This window comes from Leiobunum rupestre, chromosome 5, assembly GCF_980474605.1.
Source record: "Leiobunum rupestre chromosome 5, qqLeiRupe1.1.hap1, whole genome shotgun sequence".
NCBI classification, from domain to species: domain Eukaryota; kingdom Metazoa; phylum Arthropoda; class Arachnida; order Opiliones; family Sclerosomatidae; genus Leiobunum; species Leiobunum rupestre.
This window is the reverse complement of record NC_143388.1, coordinates 26589768-26609021: the sequence shown is the minus strand read 5'-3', so window position 1 is coordinate 26609021 and position 19254 is coordinate 26589768. Positions and strand designations below refer to the sequence as shown.

General features: G+C 35.7%; 5 protein-coding genes across 7 annotated transcripts; 3 read left to right on the top strand and 2 right to left on the bottom strand.

Annotated features, from left to right (window-relative positions):
* Nucleotides 1-4459: 4459 nt before the first annotated feature.
* LOC149944008 (uncharacterized) lies at nt 4460-7068 on the top strand. Its single transcript, XM_090175180.1, has 7 exons — nt 4460-4805; nt 4870-5022; nt 5087-5164; nt 5220-5399; nt 5473-6571; nt 6661-6767; nt 6859-7068. The coding sequence occupies exons 1-5, from the start codon at nt 4542-4544 to the stop codon at nt 6094-6096; spliced, it is 1299 nt and encodes a 432-aa protein (XP_090031306.1). The 5' UTR covers nt 4460-4541; the 3' UTR covers nt 6097-6571; nt 6661-6767; nt 6859-7068.
* A 1434-nt stretch (nt 7069-8502) lies between these two features.
* On the top strand, nt 8503-10854 carry Smug (Single-strand-selective monofunctional uracil-DNA glycosylase). 2 transcript variants are annotated; one of them, XM_090174770.1, is made up of 3 exons: nt 8503-8975; nt 9039-9158; nt 10643-10854. In XM_090174770.1, exons 1-3 carry the CDS (start codon nt 8742-8744, stop codon nt 10664-10666), a joined length of 378 nt encoding a protein of 125 aa, XP_090030896.1. In that variant the 5' UTR covers nt 8503-8741; the 3' UTR covers nt 10667-10854. The 2 variants fall into 2 exon arrangements, with proteins under 2 accessions (XP_090030896.1, XP_090030895.1); XM_090174769.1 differs by lacking the exon at nt 10643-10854 and adding an exon at nt 9748-10363.
* Nucleotides 10283-14787, bottom strand: Vps36 (vacuolar protein sorting 36). 2 transcript variants are annotated; one of them, XM_090174766.1, is made up of 11 exons: nt 14569-14787; nt 14340-14414; nt 14197-14285; nt 14010-14121; nt 13895-13945; nt 13716-13832; nt 13574-13651; nt 13313-13513; nt 13103-13252; nt 12107-12183; nt 10283-11289 (listed from the first exon to the last, which is right to left on the bottom strand). In XM_090174766.1, exons 1-11 carry the CDS (start codon nt 14662-14664, stop codon nt 11190-11192), a joined length of 1146 nt encoding a protein of 381 aa, XP_090030892.1. In that variant the 5' UTR covers nt 14665-14787; the 3' UTR covers nt 10283-11189. The 2 variants fall into 2 exon arrangements, with proteins under 2 accessions (XP_090030892.1, XP_090030893.1); XM_090174767.1 differs by having other exon boundaries at nt 14197-14267.
* On the top strand, nt 14664-15940 carry LOC149944005 (BRISC complex subunit abraxas 2-like). The gene has a single exon (XM_090174768.1). The coding sequence runs from the start codon at nt 14931-14933 to the stop codon at nt 15819-15821; it is 891 nt and encodes a 296-aa protein (XP_090030894.1). The 5' UTR covers nt 14664-14930; the 3' UTR covers nt 15822-15940.
* A 963-nt stretch (nt 15941-16903) lies between these two features.
* On the bottom strand, nt 16904-17772 carry RpL31 (ribosomal protein L31). The gene is made up of 5 exons (XM_090174715.1): nt 17693-17772; nt 17419-17527; nt 17225-17350; nt 17051-17163; nt 16904-16991 (listed from the first exon to the last, which is right to left on the bottom strand). Exons 2-5 carry the CDS (start codon nt 17514-17516, stop codon nt 16954-16956), a joined length of 375 nt encoding a protein of 124 aa, XP_090030841.1. The 5' UTR covers nt 17517-17527; nt 17693-17772; the 3' UTR covers nt 16904-16953.
* Between the last annotated feature and the right edge of the window lie 1482 nt (nt 17773-19254).

The following is a 19254-nucleotide window of genomic DNA, read 5'->3' as shown; positions in this document are numbered from 1 at the left end:
TGCTGGCCAAAAACTAAATGAGGCCCCAGTAGAAAACTTAGTGGCCTTCGGAGTGGATTTTGACGACATGGACACGCCAGAAGGGGCAGAAAACTGGCTAAGAAAGAATCTGGAACTAGAGGAGACTTTCTCTTTTACCGTCAAAACCAGCACGCGCTTTGGCAGAGGCACAGAAAGAAAGGAGAAACCGGTACTTATTTGTTTGGATAGCCACGAATCTCGACAGGTCATACTACAAGCAGCTCCTAAGTTGAAGACTAATCAAGTCTTAGAATTCAGTAAAGTTCAGCTGGCCCCCGATCGATCCTTGGAGCAGAGGATGTTTTCTCGAATGCTTATGTGGAAAAAGCGGAGGGCTTTACCAAAATCTACTGCTAAGGGTTCCAATGCTAAAAAAACTTGAAGGTGGGCCTGAATTCTGGGAATCAGGCCCTTCCGGTGATGTCACCCACGGACACGGAAAAGACTCTTCCCAGCAACCAATGAGAGTGCAGGAGGATGCCCTAGACGATATATCTTTCAACACGAAGATAAGTCGCGCACAAGTTTTGAACTTTAGGGCAAGGGAAACAATGTGTAAATATGTAAATAGCTCTTTCGGAAATGTTAATATGTCTGTGAATGACCCTGTGGACCGAGATCATAGTGCTGAAGTTCCTGTAGCAAAAAAAATTGTTCAGAGAAAAATTAGGAAGAGAGGGAAAAGGCGCAGCCAGAAAACAAAAACATTCCTTTTCTTCCGTTTTGGCTATCTGAATATACAGGGTGGGGCATCGGAACAAAAGATGCAGGAGCTATCATCTATTATATCAGGAGATAAGCTGACTTTCTTTGCGCTAGCAGAAACACATCTACGGGACGGAGCCAATCCTAACTTACCCAAAGGTGTGCAATGGCTAGGAAATAACCGCCAGGACCGTGAGAAGAAAGGTGGATGGATTGGCGTTATGGCCCCTGTTTCTGTGCCCCTTACGCTACACAAAACTTGCACAGACCACATGTGGTTCTACTTTGAAAATTTGCCAAATATTCTTTTTGCTCTAGTGTATTTTGCTGTGGGAATTTCTACAGCAGCCAAAACGTTGAACAGTCTTATCTATGAATGCCTCAGTAGGGACGTCACAGAAGCAGTCATGAACGGTTACAAAGTCTGTATAATGGGCGATTTCAATGCCCATATTGCGGAGTGTGGGAAGGAAGATTCAAAGGGCCGGCAGGTGAAGCTGTTTGCTGAAAGTTTCGGCCTAATAATGGGTAACTTGGCTCCAATTTGTAGTGGAATGTATACATGGCACAATGAGGCATATCGTACAACAGTAGACTACTTTCTCTATAGCGAAGAATTAGTAAATTTCTTTACGAAAATGGAAATCGATGAGCTTGGTGTAAAGAGTGTTGGTAGCGACCATAACAGTCTATTTTTGGAGGCAATTTGTGAGTCACCACAAGTTGAAGTTACAAAACCCAATTGCCTCGCCCTGGAACCCAACCCAAGGACTTTTTGGGAATTGGATAATGAAGAAAATATGAAACTATTCCAGTTGGCCATGGAAGAGGCTATGGGAACGAGTGATCAGTCGTATGAAAATTTCGTTCAATTAATGCTAAAGTCAATGGAAGGCACGTTAAAAAAGAGACAGCCAGCCCCGCTCATTAAGAATAAGATACTGCCAAAGAAGTGGTGGAACAAGTCAGTTGGGGAAGCAATAAAACTTAGAAAAAGGGCAGCAAAGACCCACAGACTAGCTGTTGCTAGAGGAGCAGATACTAACTCTGTACGAGACCTCTGGTTTGCCTATAAAGCCGCAAAAGCCAACGCGAAATACGTAGTATCACGTGAAATTAGACTGGTGAACTTAAAAATGGAACGGGATATCGAAAAGGCGGCCAAAGACAAAGGAAAGAAGTTCTGGCGTTACGTGAAAAAATTGAGGAAGCAGGGGGTGGTGGTAGAAAAGGCTTTTAAAGGAGTTAGAGCGAAGAATGGGTCCCTCTTGTGGGAAAAGAAGGCGGTGGCTCTGAGAATCACAGAGTATATCAAAGATCTAGAGAATGAACTACTCAGCCCCACAGTCGGTCCCACCACTCCATCCCTCTCAACTAGCTGCTCGGGCACTGAAGCGAAAGATCCCCTTTGTGACGATGAATTCTCAGTTATGGAATTAAATAAGGTGCTTGGTACTTTAAAAACGGGGAAGGCAGCAGGCCCGGACGGAGTCTACTCTGAAAGTCTGAAAGCTCTTGGTCCTAACGCTCGCCTGTCTCTGTGTAGTATATTGAATTCTATTAAGAGAAGTAAAGTGGCACCACTATCCTGGCTTTGTGCACGAGCGACTCTAATCTATAAAGGGAAAGGCAAAAATGCTCTGGAGCTCGACTCCTACCGCCCCATTGCTGTCACCTCAGTAATGTATAAGGTGTATGCAATGTTACTGAAGAATCGCCTTAATAACTTTCTGGAGGAAAATAATTTAATTTGTGAGCCCCAAGGAGGTTTTCGAAAGGACCGACGAATAGGCGATCATTTGTTTGTCATCATGCAATTAATTGAATTGACCATGAAAATGGCTCTACGCCTGGAAATTGCTTTCCTGGATCTGAGGAAAGCTTATGACAGCGTCGATAGGTCTAAACTGTGGGAATGTCTTTCCTCCAAGGCTATTCCTATTACCCTGAGATCAGAAATTGAGAGTCTGTACAAGGAATGTAACTACACATACTATCTGGAGGGGATTGCGACGACTGAATTATCGAGTAGGGTTGGTATACGCCAAGGCTGCCCGTTATCTCCCACCCTGTTCACAGTATACCTTGATGACCTAGCCCAGTCACTACAAGTTTCTGGGTATGGAGCTAAACTTCCTGGGTATCCTCCAAAAAATAAGGACCTCTGTGTGTCTTGCCTTTTTTATGCGGACGACATTGTACTCTTCGCAAATCACCCTGACGACCTGCAGAAGCTACTTGACATTTGTTCGGCCTTTGCCAAGTGTAGGAACTTACTATTTAGCATGGATAAGTCAAATACAATGTCCTTTTCTACACAGCCTGTTGATGAGTGGTCGTACCTTCTCGACGGGAAGCCAATGGAGAAGGTGAACAAGTACAAATACCTGGGCATTACCATTGATAGTAATGGTCCTTTTTTGAGTACCATGGAAAAGATAGTGGCTGGAAAGGGAAACGCGATGTGGTGGGTAGTTCGTAACCTAGCCGAGCAGTCCTACAACAAATACTCGGTCAGCCGTACACTTTGGAAGAGTGTAGCCGTACCAACAATGACGTATGCAAACGAGGTCATTTGTTATTCAGCCATGACTAGGGAGAGGCTGGAGAGATGCCAGAGAGCGGTAGGCAGAACGGCTCTAAATGCAGGCCCATTTGCGGCTAATGCCGCTATAGATGGTGAGATGGGATGGAGTACAATGACAACCAGAGAAGCTCGCAGCAAATTGAAATTTCTGGGACGCCTCAAATTTATGGATGCTAGAAGGATAGCTAAGAAAGTATACACATACATTCGAGACAATGGCTCTAAAACGGACTGGTCTCGAGCAATAGAAAGAGTGGACCGGCAATTATGTCTGAGCTCAAAGAGAGACAAGGCTACCTCTTATAAGGAATGGGTAACATGTGTGGAGAAAGAGGTACAGGAAGCCGCACTGATATCATGGAAGTCCCAACTACGTCAGAAAACAAGCCTCGGCTATTACAAAGCTAAAGAAAAACCGATGAAAGAGGCATGTTATACTGGGTCGTGGGGCAGCGGTTTACTCTTTCAAGCTCGAACGGGTGCCCTACTAACCAGGGAACGTCAAGTGGAATTATTGGGTTCCGAAGCCTTATCCCCGCTTTGTAAGCTATGTGGTCAAGTGAATGAGGATGTTTACCATGTTCTCCTAGAATGCACAGAAACGGAAATTGACCAAGCGTGTAACAGCTGGCGGGCAGAGCATTTTGGGTGCCCCTTGGAAAATATTCTTGGTCTTGCAGGGGATGTTTGGGACTTCGAGGTGATAAAAAAGGTGTTAGAGACTTGGCAGAAGAAGAAAAATTAACTTATTTGACTACCCTAACTTCTCTGTTTCCCGGTCTACATAGTACTTCCCCCTAAAATTTATTACATAACGTTGTATATTACTTTTTCCTGTTTACGTTTTCCTGGTTAATTTTCCATTACCATTACCTTTTATTTTTATTACTAGTGTATTATTGTATAATTAATGCTGAGCTCCCATTGGAGCCGCCCTGTTACAAAAGGGTGTACTTTGTACGAGCGAATAAAAAACCTTTGAACCTTTAACAAAGCGTTATATAGTCTTTGCAAAGAATATATTCTTTGGTCTTTGCCCCAAATATTTTGAACTCATTGAACTTTGCCGATTTGATCATTTGATTTATTTTCCGTTGGTGCATTGTAAGATCTAAGTAGTTTTTCATTGCCGTAAGCTAGATAAAATATTATAATTGTTGTTATAAGTATTATTATAATTAAGTATTATTAATTATAAGTATTATTATTAATAAATAATTTGTAAAAAATGAGAACTAAAATATGTGTTTATAAAAAATGCAACAGTGATTCACGCTATTTAGACAAAGATCACATGCGGGGAGTTTTTTTCTTACCATTCCCTAAAGCGAAAACAAACTTAGAGAAGTGTAAAAAGTGGCTTAAATGGTTGCAAAGAGATGACTATCCAATTGAGCGGGTAAATGCTAATACATATTTATGCTCTAAGCATTTTGTGGGTGGCCAAGGTCCAACTATGCATTTCCCTGATCCTATTCACCAGGGGCCTTCTGTAAGTATCAATTTGTTAATAGTTGATTTTATTGGTCTAAAATTTAATGTTTTCCCAATGCTAGGAATATGTGTCTATACTTAAGCCCGTCAATAAATTGAATTCAACTCAAAAGATTACCATTTGCTTGCCAAACAACAGTAAAACGCTGAATGTTGATAAACAACGACAAATAAGCAGTTGTAACACTGTTGGTTTTATAACTACCAAGAAAGTGGTAATTACAGTGTTGTTTATTTATAAAATAATTCAATTCATTAAGAGAATTAAAATTATTGAAGGTTGATGAGAGTGAAGTTCCGTTGAAACCATGCAGTAACAAACGTTTAGAGGAAATTAATACATCTGCCATTCTTGAGGTATAGTTTAAGAATTATTATTTTTTTTCTTCTTATTTAAATGTTTTTCTTAAAGAACCAATCCATTTTAATTATGGATGACGCAGTCAGTGATGTACCTAGCCCATCTAATGAAACCAGAAACCCAGTTTGCTGGTCTAACAACACTAGTGACCCAGTTTGCCTGTTCAACGAAACTAGCTGTGACATATCCAGTAAAAGTATTTGTGAACAAAATTTTGGGAAAATTTTTGAAGTATGTAATATTTTATAGGATATTCTATTCTACTAGTGATTAGTGCTCACAAATAAATCATCTTTGGATATAGGAATTAAAGGATCTACGATTGGCTTTTCAAAATCTAACTTATCCATTGGGCTGGAGTGTTACATTCTTTTTGGAGCATGTTAAAGTAATGAAGATAAATGAAAGAACTAGCAGTCCAATATGCTCAATAAATATTGGGAAAGATTTTATGGCTCACTATGAAGTTGCGGGGAAAAAATTGTTGTCCGAGGATGTTATCAAAGACTTACCAATAAGAATTAACTCTGTTGATCAGTTGAGGAAAGCTATTCTCTCTCTGTCAATTTGGAAACTTTGCAACGGTAGTCCTGAACCTAAATTTGTCGCTTTATTTGATAATCGTACTCATCAAGCTGGATTTAAAAGTACTTTGTCAGGGGCAATCCACAGTGAAAAGTGTTGCTTATTATTGAAAACTACTAGTAGAAAGAGATGTTTTTACTGCACCAAGCAAAGGTCCAGTTTTAGAGTGGCTATATCAAAAAAAAATAAAAAACCAAACGCGCTAAAACGGTTTCACAATTTGAGCAAGACCGAATTGGTTAATGAATTGAGGGAATCCAAAGTGATAGGAACACAACTCAATGCTAAGCTTAAACGTTTAGAAGCAAAAATTGAGAAGAAAATCTCGCTTGGAATACTATAAAAATGATTTATTACAAATATATGGAGAAAGGTGGTGTGTTGAGGAAATAATACAAACTAACGGCAGACCATAAAAGTATGGAAAACAAAATAGAAGTAAACTAGCTAATCAATTAATTAGCCAAAAGTGTCACTAACTGTACCACGGCCAACTTTGATCACGAGCTATAGCGCGAACAAAAGCATTCATTGAAAATTTTCAGAAATTGCAGTCTCTGGATATTCATCAGGAAATTCCAGCTTTATACAGTCACAGCCAACTTTGATCACGAGCTGTTCGCGCTATAGCTCGTGATCAAAGTTGGCTGTGACTGTATAAAGCTGGAATTTCCTGATGAATATCCAGAGACTGCAATTTCTGAAAATTTTCAATGAATGCTTTTGATCTAATGAATGTTGGACATTTACTAAAATGCATCCATTCCAAAAGTCCAAACCTTCAGCCATTTCAAAGGGTTAATGATTCACTAATTGAGGTATGTCCATTTAAATTTTAAACCATGTCCTACAGTATGTATAATAAAACTAATACACTATTTTCAATGGCTTAAAAATGAATTCTTAGTTTATTTGGCTGAATGGGAACAATCAGTTGAGAATCAAGCCAAATCAAGATCAGCCAAAAATAAATGATGCTCACCCGAGAAATTTCATCTGGATTGAGACAAACAAGTAATTAGAAATCCTTATAATCCTCTAGAAAGGAAATTTTAAATACCTTTTTTAAAGAAATATTTCTCTAACAATTTATAATTTTATGAAGTGATTCCATTTCATCCAGGACCTATTGGAACAATATTTTAACCCTGACTCTAATATTGGTCAAACATATTACAAAATATTCGAGAAGAGAGTTACAATGAAATAAGTTACAAGATTAAACACTGTAGAATGCCAAAGGCTAAGAAGGCTGCTGTAGGTATTTTTATCATAGAAATACCATATGTGAAATAAAATTTTTACGAAAACTGAATATTATGTTATATTAAATGAAATTGTGTTTCATCATTTTTGCATGTATCAAGAAATGGTTGAATAGCACCATGAAAACTTTCTTGTATTTAAGTATATTTTATCTTCTGGACTGTTCTCAAAAACGGCCATCTAGTAAGGAGCCGTAATTGTTATGTTTGGGGAAAATTCAAATGCAAAGATACATTTTCATATTTGTACTTTTTCATATTGTAACAGCTTCAATAAAACAGGCACTTGCTGTTTTAATTTCAGGGGCCCATTTTATTCCTACTATTTGTTCATCTACACCACCAATTTCAATAAGTTCTGCTTGGCTTGATTGAAATTGTTCATCTTAGTTTGAATCAAATTAATGAGTTAATTGAAGTTTAGAATGGATGTAAAACATATTTGTTATGATTTCAAAGGTTTTTGACTTTATTTATTTTGTGGAGAATGAATGGGAGAAAGTATGTGGTTTTATAGAGGGTTTTGAATATATGATTCCAACTATAGAGATAAAAATAAAATAAGAAATAGACTAAAACCAAGCCTTGTTGAAGAACTTGCTTTTTTAAACGGAAATGTAGGGTTGTGGCAATAAAATATTATCATAAGGTAGTTAATAGAGTATTTTATTATTTTTAAATGTTTTTCCTGCGAGTATTTTTCGAATACCGGTATCAGCCAATATCGGCTGAAGAGGAAGAAGGACGGGGCTAGAGGGTCGGTGCACGTAAAGTCCCAGACCAGGGATTACACAGGGGACCAAGCTCATGACATCGGTCGTTTCCCGTCGTCTTTAATCTTGTATAGGAGATCCGTCCACCCAAATTAATTTATCGTTATACCGTTATAATATTAATTTCAATCACTTTTCCTATTCATTTGATTAAGCACATATTGTAGTATCATTGACGTTAATTTATTTATAATTTATTTCAATCACATATCCGATGTAAAATTTTTGTAAATTAAAGGAAAATATAAGACATCTGCAGCGCCATCCGTTTTAGTTTTCACTGTAATTTATGTTTTTCCTCGTATTTTTAGATAACTCTGGCTTTTTTGGTTATTATTATTAGTAAAGTTTTTAGTTGGTTAGATAATTTTTTCCGTAAAGTTATTGAAGTTTAAAAGCAGTTTCTAATGTTTTACGCGGTAGCTATGACCATAGCTTAATTCTGTTTCGTCGGGTATTCCACCGCACCGAAAATATTATTTTTTTCGAGTTTCAGGATTCTGGCAGATTGACGTCGGTATTTATTATTTCCCAGCCTAATCCCTAATCCTAAAATCAGAACACGTGACGGATGTAGTTAGACGCAAGGAGTGTTCAAACCATACTAAGCTTTCTGGGGACAATAGTTCGACTGTAGTAGAACTATTGTCCCCAGAAAGCTTAGTATTGTTTGCACACTCTTTGCGTCCGAATTCGTCCGTTGCGTGTTCTACTGGACCCGTTCCCATAAAGTAAAATTTTTCTATGGATGTGGTTAAACTGCACTGGTTAATGCTCGATGCTCTTGCCCACTGGATAGTCCAAACTTTTTGGCTCACACATGAAATAAAAAGTACAGCCTGCGGCCAATGAAAGTTGTTAATTTAGTTAACTATCAAAATGATAAAAAACTAAGAGTGCAATTACACCAAAATCCCAGCAACTTTAGTAATAAATAAACTTAAACCAAAATGAACATCCCTTCAACTGACTTTGATATTAACTTGCAATTTTTGGAAATAGAAAGCAAACTTTGTGATGAACTTTCGCTTTTAGAGTTTAAAGACCCTGTGTGTTACGTTTACAATCCTTTAACGTACGCCAGGAATACTCATGAGAACTATGTAAACAAATATTGTAATGGGAAGAAAGGGGTGCTATTCCTGGGTATGAATCCTGGCCCATTCGGAATGGTTCAAAATGGTGTAAGATCAAAATTTACCTATGGATACGATATTTCCTTATTTATATCAGCCATGTCAATTTAGGTTCCATTTGGGGAGTGTAATGCTGTGAGAAATTGGTTGAAAATTGATGGTGTTGTTGAAAAACCTGAAAAGGAGCACCCGAATAGACCTGTACAGGGTCTCGCCTGTTCAAGAAGCGAGGTATGCAAGTATAAGTCCTATATTTTAAGACCCATCCTATATTCTACTGTTATTTCTTGACACATCTTATAAAATCTTATGTTTAACTAGTTTATGTTTCCTACTTATGAAATGCATAATTAGTGACTGAAAACTACTGCTATGTCCTTTCGGTTCCTGACTGTTGTCGATAATCGAATGCTGATGCCACTATTGAGAACTAACAAATGAACAAAAATATATTGTTCAATAGTTTAACTTAATTTTTTGAAGCATTATTACATATATTAATCAGAAATTTGCCGTTAAAATCCTTTATTGTGAAAAATTTAGTGCTATATTATCTAATATAATAAAATTGTGTATATTCCTACAAATCGGTTGATCTCAAAATTCATTTTTAGCATGAAAGTTTGTCGCTTTTTTAGGGCCTAAAAACCTTACTAGACCTTATATTGTAAAAGTATTGTTGCACATAAAAGTGTAATTTTGGAATCAGTCAATTGACATACATAATCCTATTTTTCCTATAAGGAATTTTAATTTTTGGCTGGGCTCCCGAATAAGTGTTATCAAATAATATTCTCAGATTACTGTTTTACATTTTTAGGTAAGCGGTAGAAGATTTTGGGGTTTCATTCAAGAGCAATCAAAAGAACCAGAAATTTTCTTTAAAAATATATTTGTTCACAATTATTGCCCATTAGCCTTTCTCGCTAAAAGTGGCAAAAATATAACGCCACCTGATCTCAAAGTTGACATTAGAAACCCATTACTAAGCATTTGTGATGAATATTTATGCAAAATTATTGACCTTTTATGTGTACATACTATTATCGGCATAGGAAAATTTGCAGCACAGAGAACCGAACATGCCTTAAAGGAACGTGGCAAAAATCACATTAAGGTATATTCTATTATGCACCCTAGTCCCGTAAATCCGGCAGCTAATAAAGGATGGGAACAGGCGGTTAAAAATCAATTACTAGAGTTAGACATACTGCGATACTTCACTCATGATAGCTCTGTAACATAATTAAATAAGAGGTCTGTAATGTTACCCCTACATGAAGTATTATTTTCTTATTTTTTTTAATTGGTGCAATGTTGTGATATCAATTGAAGTTAAGAAATTATGCAAGAAAAACTGTAACCAAATAAAGACATTTTTATTATGTCTCTGATAATTTCTATAGTATAAAAGAATAATTTTCTTTACGTACTTAATAAACAGGCAAAAAAAAAAAAAACGTTTTTACAACAACTTTCAACATTCATACTGCTGTTTCTGGGGTAATGTAGACAGTACTCTGGTCATAAGGTTTATAACTTGGTTAGTTTTAAAATATAGTAAGTTCAATATTAAATTAACAAGTTAAAACTATACTACGGCCAACTTTGATCTCGCCCTAAGGGTTTTCCAGCTATAACGAGCGTGGTGCTTAACTCTTATAGTTTTTGATAGCTTCAATGCAAAAAATTATTCTAAAAAAATTCCATTACAGATATCTTTTGCTCGAAGGTTGTAAGGAACTACAAGATTAACATGGAAACTTCAACGAATGGGTTGGCTGCTATAGCGCGAGATCAAAGTTAGCCGTGACTAAACATAATTCAAGAATGTATTTGCATACATATTTAACTGTGAAATGAATATTACCAAATTAAACTGTATTCACAGTTATCTTATTGGCAGTTAAGTGAATTAATACTGAAGAGATAAATTTGAGCAAAATATTTAAGGTAATTTTAAAACTTAATTTTGTTTCCCAAGTTTAATGAAAATTAAATTTTAAGCTAATAAATTCTTAATTTTGCTCTGGTAATTAATTCTTGAAATAGTTATATAGTGAAATTTTTCCATAAAGGTTTTCATTCTAAGCCTAATCTTTCATACACAGTATTACAACATTTGTAAATACTATACAAAACTAATTTGGAGAAATTTGACAAATCTCGCTTTAAGTCTATAAGCTCTTAAACTCTCATACATTATTACCCCACTTAAAATCTATTATACGCTATAATAAGTTAACAAAGCACAAAGCGCATCTAGTTTACTGGTTGTGAAAGGAAGAGGTTTGCATAAAACCTGAGTCCTTCCAAGGAATCATCCCGGCACACAAGTCCTTGTCGTTCAAGTTGCAACAATCTAATTGGAAAAGTTTATTTAATACCGATTGTTTTAATTATAACCACTGGTTTAAAATAAAGTTTTATAGATTATAGATAAGGATGTGGTTGCCTTCACAGAAATATTTGCTTATCTATCATTATTTATTACAATGTCAAGTGAAATCCATTATTGAGCTACAAGTTAAACTTTGGTTGCATTTGTAGACGTTAGTGTAAACGTCATTTTATGAGTGCAAAAACTGTCTAATATCGTCTATATGGGGACCTTTATGATAGAGCGAAAACTATCGCTATGGCCCCTTTGGTTCGCCATTGAAACCTAGATAAGTAGCGGCTACAGCGGACGCTATTAGTGTTTCGTCATCGTTAATCGTAGATTTGACTTTATAAATAATGATAATTTCATTTTAATATAATTTTGCATAGTTTGCTTATATTTTGATAAGTTTATTTAAGAAAAAAATTAAGACTTTTTAATTTGTCTGTAGCAGACGCTAAAACATAGGCGCTACCTCAGAGAAGCTAGCGCCGTTACGCCACTTACTCGTTTTGGTTGGGAATAAGCCATAGTTCAACCTCCTAAAAGATGAATAACCCTGTTTCTTAGGAACAGCTCTAAGTAAAACTTTAGAAATCATTCATAGGCAAAAATATTATGGACTAACTAATGAATGTTCAAAGTTATAAATATTTCCATTAAAAAATTTAAAACATAATTAATTTCTAATAAAAATTTTATGGTGCCTTAACACTTAGCGATTTATTAATTAATAATTGTTTCTCAAACGTTTGGGATAATTTATATCAAAGCGTTAAAAAATAAAATAAAATACCTTTCTTTGGCTAAAACTACAGTTGTACTAATCAGAGCGGATAATTCATCAGCACTTAAAGATCCTCTAGTCTCCATCTAATAGAAAATATTATTATTATTATTTAAAAAAATTAAAGACTAAGTCTAATAGCGTTTTCCATTTGACTGCTCTCAAGTTTTGGGTGTTCCATTTCCCGCTCTCGGTTGCTCCGAGATCGCCCAAAACCGATTTACCGATTTTGACAGATCAACGAATCGAGATCGAGATCGGAGCAAATTTTTGTGTGTTCCTTTTAGATTTTTGGGCCAAAAGGCAGACCAAGACGCGAAAATTCAAATTTCTAGCGGACGAAAAACAACAAAGCGCGGGAATATGCTAATGGGGTGTTCCATTTGCGGTTTTACTCTAGTCGATTGGGGAAAGATCTATGACATCAGAGACAGATTCGGAGCGAATCTAGAGCAATCAAATGGAAAACGCTATAAATACGCCAAAATAACAAAGTTATTAAAGGGAGTATGAACTAAATTAAAAAATCATCTGTGAATGCACTTTACAACTTATTTTGAATGCAACTAGCACCAATCTTGGGCTGCGTTCAGTAACTCTAAAAAAGCTCAGCGCTGAGCTCAACGGTCAGTGATTTTTTACTGGACCAGTTTTTTATTTACTGTTAGTGTTTTGATGTCACGTTGCCTGTTCGTTGAGCAACGAAGTTATCGGCTGTAAGAGCAGGTTTTTCCGTTGCTCAACGGTCATGTGTCGTCGCAGCATGGAGCAAGGCTAGCTGCAGACGCCGTAACAGAAAATTTACAACAAACGTAGTCTTTCAACAAGATCCTACGTCACGTTTAGCAACAATCTCAATAAAAATAATTCGTTGAGCGTTATTGAACGCAGCCATTCTTAGCTTCTGTTAAAACTGATAGTAGAAATGTTAAATTCGTTGATCCACCATAAATATTCTCCCTTTAATGTTACACTACTTTTTTAACTATTCAAAAGCAGTATTACCAATTCAGTGACTTCAATAGCAGCAGCTTTTCCGTCATGTTTTGATAACTGGACAATTTTAACACCACTTTCAAATACATGAAGCCTCAACGGCAATGCTAGTTGTTCAAACATGAGACAACCATTTAGCAGATCTTCAGGAGAAATTAACTGAAAAATCAAAATGTTAACTTTTGTACTGGTAGATTTTTTTCTCAGATAGACACTTACATCAAGCCCTCTGGCCCGATTAACGCGGCAATAACAATCAGTTAACGATAGCGCTCCTCCAGCCTCTTCAACTGGTTGTAATAAAACCTGAGCAATTTGTTTGGCAAGTTCTTTGTAAAATGAGTTGGATGAACCATGACCTTCCCTAGTAACTGGGTCACTTATACCCAAACTTAATAGTTGAGACTTGAAAACTAACGTCTATCAATAAACATTAATCTTTTAGTTTCCATACATAAAGAAGGTATTAGTGAAACGTACTTCATCATCTGATATCTCTCCCTGTTTATCTCTTATTTTTTGTGATATGCTCTTGGCCATAGATACCATTGGTTTGGCCTTTGTGCAATAAATGGTTTGAATTTTTTTTTAAATATTACTACATTTCTTACTAATTACTTACTAATTCCATAAGTTTACTAAGATCCTCAAAAGCTACTGAAATATGTTTATCAGCCTGTTGATTTTTTGCTTGAATTTGCCTTTCTATTCCCAAAATTCCTGGGCGAAATTTTGGAATCTAAAAAACAAATTAGACTTAATATTATTTCCATAAGTGTTTCTAATTTTATAATTTTGTACCCCAATTTCCCATTCCTTTTTAGCTATAGCTTCATTGAGTTTCTTTAAAAACTATTTAAAAAAAATTCTATTAATATACACATTTTAAAATTCATTTTAAAAGATAAATTTTTACTTCGTTTAAGCCACCTTTGCGAAAAGATAGTTTTACATGATGATTTGTGCTATAAAAAACCTCTGGTTCCACTTTCTCACCAGTCACATTAAGGTGAACCATTATCTTTGCACTATTATTTTAATGCAACCATGAAATAACTCACATTGGTTCAAAACAGAGATATCATTAAAAATTATTTTTGTACCTTTTGCTAAAGCTTCCAGGCTGTTCTTCCAGTGAAGATATCATTTGAAGTTGTAGCGCTAACTCATTTACCTTCTCCGAAAAATATTCCTAATATACTAGAATAATTAATTTAAAGGAATAACAAATTAGAAATGGACTTACATTAGAGTACTGGCTTTGTTCTCGCCATAGAATCCTAAAATTAGTTAGAACCAAGATTCCTTTTTCAAAATTTGTCTAGTAAAAAAAGTTTTAGCATTATCATTGCGCACTGTTGCGAAGTTGTGAACACCAATTTTTGACAACTACTAAGCCTTGGCATATAGAAAATATTATCGTATTTTAAGCAGGTAATGATTCATTTAGATAAAAAAGATTGTTAGAGACGTACTTTTTCTTCTCCATCGTATATTGCCACATTTTTCTGCGATATAATTTCTTTTTCTTTTGGCAAAAGATTTCCAGTACCCCGACGAAAACGGTTCATGTCGTCCTTCTAAAATCAGCACTGCGCGGCCATTTCAAATTTTGAATCAGAACATCGGGGAACTTTGACCTTGTAGTTCAGCGTTGGGAGACATTCCATCATTTACGTCCACGACTGTAATTATTCCTCTTAAAAAACTATTTTAAATTTTAATGTACCGATAAACTTCGTAAACACAACCGAACTACACATTGTACAAGTGCTGGTGCAATAATTTTGTTTTACATCTGGCAACTCTGCTATAATTCATAAAGTTAAGTACTAAAATGGCTACACAAGAACGAGATCCAATTGTTGTTACTAGTGGCTCCTTAATTGCTTCAATTTTGCATCGGCAAGTGTGTTCATTGAGTGATGAAGATGGATTTTTCATTGGGAAAGTTGAAAATTCAATTGTTGACACGATAAGTGATTCTCATATAGGTGAACGAGAAGAAAATGTGTTCGTGAATATTTATGACTTTGTTCCTAGCCCTTCGTTGTTTTACTTCTATAATTATATAGGAGATATTGATGAAATACGTTTGACAGAACTTTTAAAAGAAAGAGGCTCTGAAATTGTAGGATGGTACAAACTCAGACGGGAAAGTACATTGCAAAGTTCGGTGAGAGAAAAACAAATCCATAAAAATCTCTCCAAGATTGCTGGGCATAAAAATTTTATCTTTGGCTTATTTACATCAACTACTGTGTGTAATCCTTATACTCATGATTACCAGCATGCATTTTTCAAACAAAATGGAAACACATTTGACATTTTAAAATGGAAAACTGCAAATTTACACAGTGTGGAGAATTCCTCTTATTGTTATCACAATTCAACAGCATTGAACCGACAAGGTGCAACGTTTAAGCAAGTTATTCAGTCTTGCGAGCAACGTTCTGCTGGGCAGTCCCAGTTAATGACTGGTATGAATTTGGCAAATTCTTTTATGGAGAGGTTTAAAGAATTGGCTGAACAACTGATTGAGAAACAAGAGAAAAGCCAACAACTTGATATACAAATTAAAAAACTTGAAGAATTATTGAAGACAAGTAATGACCAAGTTTTAGAGCCTGAAAATGTTTGTCCAGTTCAAGTGCCTGTAAATGAAGTTGAAATGTCCGCAAATATAATTGATGAAGAGCCGCCTGAAAAACTCAAAGATATTGCTTAAGTTGAAGTATCAGTGAAAGAGTAAAATGTTCCTTGTTTCGCTTTAATTTGTATTTTCTTTGTATGATTTAATTATGAAAGTTTTTTGTTGTGTATTGGTTTCAATATAATTGATTAATGTTTAAGCTTAATGCAAAACTGTTCCATTATACAAACAGTTAAAGCTGGATGAATAACCGAATAATTCGGTCGAATATCGAGACGAATAATTGCCTCTATATAGCCCTAGCTCTTACTGAAATAGGAGCAAAAAAAAAATGGTTAAGTCAAAACCAGTGGTGTAGTCGGGCCAGGGCGTCGCCCCAGTGCTTTTTTCAAAGACAGGGCGCTGTCCCGCTTTGGTTTTTCTATTTTGCCTAGGCGCGCCCTGCCTCTTTTTTTCAACTTTCCAGTGCGCGCCTTGCTTCTATTTCGTAAATCATTTTTCTCGAATAAAGAGTGTGTGAGTTAAATAAAAATTTTGCCCCCAGGAAAATACCACAACAATTTCAAATAACTACTTAGCTACGACCAGCTTCAATTATGCGCGAAATCGAAGTTGGCTGTACCCAGGTAGCACCCCCCCCCCCTTTTGTTTTAGGACTACAACACTGGTCAAAACCGGTTGTGGGGGGGGGGGGGGGAATATTAAGGTAGAGCTCCCACTTAAGAGCGTACGTTATTGGTCAGTTTGCCCTCCGCAGAAATCAAATTTTTTTCAGTTTCAAATTTCCCGATTTTTCTAAGGCCAAAAATGTTATTTTATTAGAAGTTTAATGGTAAAAAGGTTATTGCAATGTTGAAAAAATTTACCAAACTTCGAAGGAAATAAATGATAATCATAGAATTTGTCATCAGTTAAATTGCCTTCAAAAAGTGCCAAAAGAAAATTGAATTCCCAGACGTTTTACAAATTCTTAAAATTCCCTGAAATGTGGCAACCCAAAAATATTTGGGCCTCTATATTCAGCAAGATAGTATTTGGATTAAGCGTAACTATTCAGTATTTGGTTTGAAAACTAATTTTTGGATATGCGATATTCATCTCAATAGGCTAAAAGTGCTATTCACCCAGCCTTACAAACAGTGCAACAAAAAACACAATTAATGGGAAAGAATGTTTATATTCTTTTAATATTATACAAAGTTGGAATTTATGTATCAGATGCATCAACATTTTCCGTTTGAAGTCCTAAAGAAGTGATAAAATTTTATGTATAAACGTTATCAACATAATAAGTTTTTCCATACCTTTAAATGTTGGAACAGCTACGTGCGTTACTAGGGTGTACAATTTATGAGGAGAATCTTCATCTTCATTCCTCCTCCTCGCTAGACGTACCCTGACTCTGTACGGAACATTCCTAGAAAAATATTTCGTTAGATATATCATTTTTTTTTTACCGAATTTTTTTTTTAACTAACCTAACGCCTTTAGACCAAATAAATTTATTTAATCTGGTATCAACTCGGACATCTATGGTACCCATTTGTTTCTCAGCAAACTTCTTGATTTCTTTGATGGCTCTTGGTGCCCTTTTCTTGAAGCCTCTGGAATAAAAAATTTATGGGTTATAGGAGGAAGGCAATATTAATAAAAGGTTTTTTTTTGTACTTACATTCCATGAAGACGCTTATGTAGATGAATGGTGTATTCCCTAGTTACGACTTCGCTCAGGGCTGATTTTCCCTTCTTTTCTCCTTTTCGCTTCACCATCTTGGCTTAGGCTTAAGAATAAAACTATTTTAACAAACATTCGTTGACATAAAAATAACGAAATAAGCCTATATTACTAATTTAAAGTATAAACCAAAAATTATTTAGCCGAAGAATATTAAATAAATACAAATTTTAAATAGATTTAAGAGGATTAAAATTGGCATACACACTACCTCACAGCTCGCGTTGATGGGCTTTTCTATAACCGGAAATACGAAAGAAAATCTTCATTTAATACGGAACTGACGTAACTTCTTGGAAAAAGAAATTATCGCCTTTTAGCGACATCTATGAGATATCCAATACATTCCGCGGGCAATTTGAATAGCACTTGGAAAGGACACAGTAGTTTTTATTAAAAATTAATTAAATGCCTAACGAAACTAAAGTCCCTCTTTGAAGGTTGAAAATGTCTTTTCCATTCAAATAAGGAGTTAGAATAAGGTTAGAAATATTTTATACCGTTTGAATAATATAAATTTTATTATTATTATTTTTGTTATTTTTAGCAAATTAAAAAGTCATAACAACGTTTTTTCTTAAATAAACTTATCAAAATATAAGCAAACGATGCAATAATAATATTAAATTGCCAGTATCATTATTTATAAAGTCAAATTTACGAATAACGATGAGGAAAAACTATTAGTGTCTGCTTTAGCCACTACCGTTACAATGGTGAACCAAAGGGGGCGTAGCGATAGTTTTCGGTCACGAAACAAAATAGTAATCCCTATGTGTTTAAAACATTAAACATCAAAGCATTATCACTAAACCAAAATAAATACTAAACATGAATTAATTCTAAAATACTTAATTTATAAATTAAAATAATTAATTAAAATTAAGTAAAACTGTTTTAAATGAAGCTTCGGTAATAATCATACAGAAACTTCAACCCCACCCTCCAATCATCGACAAATAACTTGTTTGTCGATGCTCCAATACTTTGTAGCTTTCGATTTTTCGTGGGCACTCTTTCGCCATCTATGATTACGTTTTGTGATTAAAAAGCAGACTTTCATTTTCTTATATACCAGAATTCATTCTTGATACAGTTTATATAAACGCTACAGAACGATGGTCCTTGGATTATTTATCCAAGGATGACCCAATGTACTTCAATGTGTTAAAACTATCCGTAAACGGGGGAGGGACACAGAGTTGCCAGAATATGTTTTTAGATCTCGCACAAACCAACTAGAAAACCAGCCAAAAATTCCCGCACAAGCCAAAATCGTATTAACCCCAAAATGGTCCAAATTCCCACCCAACATAAATTACCGATTTCTGCTATGGAACGGGAATTGGCGCTTTATTTTAAAATAATTTTGGATAGATAGGTAATGGAACCATTTCCAAAGAAAACACCGCAGGTGTCGGGTCATGGAAATACCCCCAAATATCGGCAAAATAAATCCCAGGAGAGGGATTATTGGGGCCCTGCCTCTGTGACGGGTCTGTCCTTAGCGGGGATCTAGCGTGGAATAGCATCCACGCTATGGGTTCCCGTAATGAAGGATGGGGCTCGAATTTTTGAAACTAGCCCAAGAAACTGCCACCCGCCCAAAGGTTTTTTTTTCTCCGCAAAGCAGACCAATTTTGGCGGAAAACCGCCCATCTGGCAACTCTGGGGAGGGTCTACAAACAAAAGGGGGAAGACAACTAAAACAGGTATAAAATATGACGAAAAGCCAGGAAGTAGAGAGAAACTTCACGCATGCGCCGATCTTTG

Coding starts and splice junctions, on each gene's coding strand:
- LOC149944008 (XM_090175180.1), top strand. CDS start 4,542: ATGAGAACTAAAATATGTGTTTATAAAAAATGCAACAGTGATTCACGC. Junction 4,806..4,869: donor CTATTCACCAGGGGCCTTCT/GTAAGTATCAAT, acceptor TCCCAATGCTAG/GAATATGTGTCTATACTTAA. Junction 5,165..5,219: donor ATACATCTGCCATTCTTGAG/GTATAGTTTAAG, acceptor TTTTTCTTAAAG/AACCAATCCATTTTAATTAT.
- Smug (XM_090174769.1), top strand. CDS start 8,742: ATGAACATCCCTTCAACTGACTTTGATATTAACTTGCAATTTTTGGAA. Junction 8,976..9,038: donor TCGGAATGGTTCAAAATGGT/GTAAGATCAAAA, acceptor ATGTCAATTTAG/GTTCCATTTGGGGAGTGTAA. Junction 9,159..9,747: donor TCGCCTGTTCAAGAAGCGAG/GTATGCAAGTAT, acceptor TTACATTTTTAG/GTAAGCGGTAGAAGATTTTG.
- Vps36 (XM_090174766.1), bottom strand. CDS start 14,664: ATGAACCGTTTTCGTCGGGGTACTGGAAATCTTTTGCCAAAAGAAAAA. Junction 13,253..13,312: donor ATCGGGCCAGAGGGCTTGAT/GTAAGTGTCTAT, acceptor TTGATTTTTCAG/TTAATTTCTCCTGAAGATCT. Junction 12,184..13,102: donor CTATTGAAGTCACTGAATTG/GTAATACTGCTT, acceptor ATTTTCTATTAG/ATGGAGACTAGAGGATCTTT.
- LOC149944005 (XM_090174768.1), top strand. CDS start 14,931: ATGGCTACACAAGAACGAGATCCAATTGTTGTTACTAGTGGCTCCTTA.
- RpL31 (XM_090174715.1), bottom strand. CDS start 17,516: ATGGTGAAGCGAAAAGGAGAAAAGAAGGGAAAATCAGCCCTGAGCGAA. Junction 17,351..17,418: donor CATAAGCGTCTTCATGGAAT/GTAAGTACAAAA, acceptor TTTTTATTCCAG/AGGCTTCAAGAAAAGGGCAC. Junction 16,992..17,050: donor AGCTGTTCCAACATTTAAAG/GTATGGAAAAAC, acceptor TCACTTCTTTAG/GACTTCAAACGGAAAATGTT.